The sequence below is a fragment of the Mus musculus genome, chromosome 2 (assembly GCF_000001635.26).
Source record: "Mus musculus strain C57BL/6J chromosome 2, GRCm38.p6 C57BL/6J".
Lineage (NCBI taxonomy): Eukaryota > Metazoa > Chordata > Mammalia > Rodentia > Muridae > Mus > Mus musculus.
Window position 1 is genome coordinate 89,416,912 of NC_000068.7, and position 4,250 is coordinate 89,421,161.

General features: G+C 32.0%; 1 protein-coding gene across 1 annotated transcript; it reads right to left on the bottom strand.

Annotated features, from left to right (window-relative positions):
• Nucleotides 1-582: 582 nt before the first annotated feature.
• On the bottom strand, nucleotides 583-1,500 carry Olfr1239 (olfactory receptor 1239). Its single transcript, NM_146970.1, has one exon. It carries the CDS (start codon nucleotides 1,498-1,500, stop codon nucleotides 583-585), a length of 918 nt encoding a protein of 305 aa, NP_667181.1.
• Between the last annotated feature and the right edge of the window lie 2,750 nt (nucleotides 1,501-4,250).

Genomic DNA, 4,250 nt, shown 5'->3' on the forward strand with positions numbered 1-4,250 from the left:
TTAATATTAAAATTGCAATATTATTTCTATTTAATACTAATATGTTAAGAATTTTTTAAAACTTACATAGAAAGCGCTCTTTTAAATAAAAAACTAAAATTATATTTTAAATATTAATGTGCCTTTAATAGTGTGAGAGGTAAAGAATGATCCAAGTAGCTATATATAACTTCTTTATTCTTGGTCATAAGTTTTCCCAGCTCTCAAAAATCAATTAAACTTATTTAAGAAACACAAAAGAATTTTCCATAAGGTAAAATAAATTTACATTATTAATTATGGCAGATAAATCTTTAGTCTGTATAAAACTATTTAGTCGTCCAAATTTAATGTATATTTTCTACATATTCTGAAAATCTTAAAAATGCACGTTGTTCATTGAAAGAATTCACATAATAACTGTTTTCATTACTCTTATTTACTAACATTGAGGAGAAACTTGGTGTAATAAAATAATTTTCTGGCTTTCCTATGGATTTCTATATTATGTATAGCATTAGATATTTTATTGGGGTGACAGTCCCTAGAAGAGTGACTCCCTTTCTTAGTGCCCATCATTTTATGGTTGATTTCTCTTCCACTTCATTTCCCTTTACTTGCCCATAGTTTCCTCATGGCATTTTTCATCTCTGCATTTCTCAGAGTATATATGAGGGGATTTAACATGGGGGTGACAACAGTGTAAAATACAGTCAATGACTTATCAATGGGTAAAGTAGATGGAGGTCTCACATACATAAAAATACAGGGAACAAAGAAGAGGACTACCACAGTGATATGGGAGCCACAGGTGGATAAGGCTTTGCGCCTTCCTTCCTGACTGAGATTCTTCAGGGAGTGAAGAATTACCCCGTAAGAAATGACCAACAGCATAAAGATGACCACACATATTGCTCCATCATTGGCAACAACTGTGAGGCCAATAACATAGGTGTCTGTGCAGGCCAATTTTAATAAGGGATACATGTCACAGATGAAGTGATCAATGATATTAGGACCACAGAAAGGAAGGTTATATACAAATAGAAGTTGGACTACAGCATGCAAGAAACCCCCAAACCAGGCCAATAACAAGAGCAAAACACACACACGTTGGTTCATGATGGTCAGATAATGTAAGGGTTTGCAGATGGCTACATACCGGTCATAGGCCATGACAACTAATAGTAAGATCTCAGCTCCACCAAACAAGTGTCCTATGAAAAGCTGGCTCATGCAAGCTTTGAAGGAAATAGTTTTCTTCTCATAGAGTAAGTCTATAATCATATTTGGTGTAACTGTGGTTGAATACACAGCATCCATAAATGATAAGTAGCCAAGAAAGAAGTACATGGGGGCATCTAAACTTGGGCTGACCACAACAGTCACAACAATGAGTAGATTGCCTGCCATTGTCACAACATAGATGACCAAGAACACAACAAATAATATTTTCTGGCCTTCAGGACTCTGAGTCAGGCCCAAGAGGACAAACTCAGTCACATTGTTTCTCTGTTCCATGTATTCTTCTGTATACTTTTATGTTAGTGTTCAAACAAAGTATTGAAAATGATAGCAGTAACTTCATGAAATTTTAAAATAGTGTTTATTCATTCTGGAAATAAGAAAATAGAGATCATAGTTTATTTTATTCCAGAACTTATTAACAATACAAATAGGAGTCTCCAAATTCAATGGTGTTACAGGTTAACTAAAAGAGCAATAATTTAAAGACATCGTCAGGAAAATAACAAATTGTGAAATAAATGAGCTGTCATTATTTACAAAACCCAGTAACTGATTAAATCAGACATAAAGCTAATATACTAATAAAAGCAAAATAAAGATAGTTTAAAGATATAATATAAAACTTAAGTACATTAATATATAGAAGAAAATGCATTCAAGAAATTAAATAATAATTAAGCATATAGAAAATTATAATCTCAAAAATAAAACATAAGTTTTTAATTACATAAAACTTAACTTTAATATTTAAAAAGCAATTAAAAGAAATACATCCAAATACATGAAAAATACTGTAGGATGTTGAAACACAAATATAAGCAGAAAAAGAAAAAGATATATGTGAGTCTATACCCATTGAGTCAGCGATAAATTACTCAAATAGTTGAAAAGGATATTTAAATTTTATGTTTTGGACACAATTTGACAGTATATATTGAATGAGAAAATATAAGAACATATTATCTCACCAATCTATCCTTTAAAATCTGTCCCATAGAAATTAAAGTCAAGGTACATGAGGATATACTTCACTGTTTTATTTATAATCACATGAAGAAACAAATTTTAAAATAATAAATAAAATGGTAATAAATAGAAAGAATACAAAATGCATTAGATATAAAATGTCCACATAAAAGAGTAACAATTACTCCAAAAGACTATTCAATAACATAAATAAGCATAATATGATACACATTTATTATGATTGCTTTTCATGAAAAAAATGAAACAATATGTTTTGCGGCAAATATAAGTTACATTTGTACTATTGATGTAGGAAGAATCAAGAACTTTGATATGAAGAGATGAAACTGACAGGAGGAAAGAATTGAGCGAGGGAGGAAGAGAGGAAGAGAAAGACAATATGATTTCATGTACCAAAAATCTATACCATATACATGTGCACACAACACGGCACACATGAGGAGGTCAGAGAACAATTTGCAGGAGACAGTTCTCTTTATGCACCACGTGGGTCCTAGAGAACAATGAAATTCAAGTCATAAGGTTTCATAGCAGGCATCTGTACAAGCTGAGCCATGTAAACAGCCTGTCTTTCTCCTTACTACTCTCATATTTTCCCTTCCTCTCTCTCCATCATATTTCATTATTATGACATCATACTTATATAGATTTTATTAAAAAGTCTGTCCTCTTGCCCCACATAATGTTCAATGAGTCACCCTCCTACATTCTGTGCTCATTTATACTCCTCACTTCACTAAACCTGTCTGGTTTTGTTCTTCCTCTTATCTGTCCTGCTACATATATTACCTGAAGAAGCAGCATGCTTACAGGTTGTGCTAGTATCTTTAAATCCACTCATTCAACAACTGCATTGCTATGTCATTCTCCAATGCTTCACATATTAAACAATGCTAATAGAAAGACTGACTTGACACTATCAACTGCCTATTCAGTGGAAGATCACTCAAGTAGTTACACTAGGAACTAATTACTAAGAATAGTAATGAGAAAAATATATTCTGGATTTTTTTAATGTATTAAGGCATCCAAAAGCATTACACTTTTATATGGACCTACATACATTATAAAGGTCACAGTGAACCCTTAATGGGGATGATTATCCACAGAAGAATTTTTAAAAGACCCTTGCAAATAAATGTATATTCTTAGTTATTTAAATAAGAATATAAACATTTGTCCTAAATTCAGGAATATGGTACCTGACTAATAGTCCTGAATGATGACAGCTTCACACATTTGACTCTATTTCTTAAGAGAGAACAAAGTCTGTGGATATTTTATACAGCACACAATGACAAACCATCCTATCATTTTAAGTCCAATGGTAATTTCCTTCTAATTAGATTCATTGGGACTTTAATTGTAATTGTGAAGGCAGGCTATGCATCTCCAGAGATTCTATAAGGACAATCACTATACATTTTACAGAAACATAACCTTTGAGAAAAATGTCATGAATTAACTATTTGAGGGCAAATTTCCAAATAATAAAGTCCAATATGGCTCAAAAATTAAAGTGCGTATACGAAAGTCATGGTGAATATATTGTTTAACATATACTTTCTCTGTTGACAATTGATCTTATAACCAGAATAAGAGGAATGTTAATTTCAGAACTATTTGCCAAAGGCTTAATTCAAATGTAGAGATTTCCCTTAAAGGGAAAACAGTTTTAAGTTTATGTAAAGTTTTAGAGGCCAGATGGTAGACTGTGTATTTGTATGAGTACAAGAGTGAGGAAATAGAAAGAGGGGAGAGATTGTTCTATGTCTTTCAAATACTTCAGAGAATTGCCTCTAAAATGGACCTGGAAGTCCCTAGTCCATAACACACACACAAGAAAGACACACACACACACACACACACACACACACACACACACACACACACAGAAGGAGAGAGAGAGAGAGATCAAAGAATTGTATGAAAGTGAAATACATATCTATAGGAAAATAGTTATAAATTAACAATAAAAATATAAATAAAATTTAACAAATTGTTTATAAATCTAGCAACCTAATGCATAAGTCTCT

Excerpts from the sequence above, each read along its gene's own strand:
- Olfr1239 (NM_146970.1), bottom strand. The coding sequence starts at position 1,500 with ATGGAACAGAGAAACAATGTGACTGAGTTTGTCCTCTTGGGCCTGACT.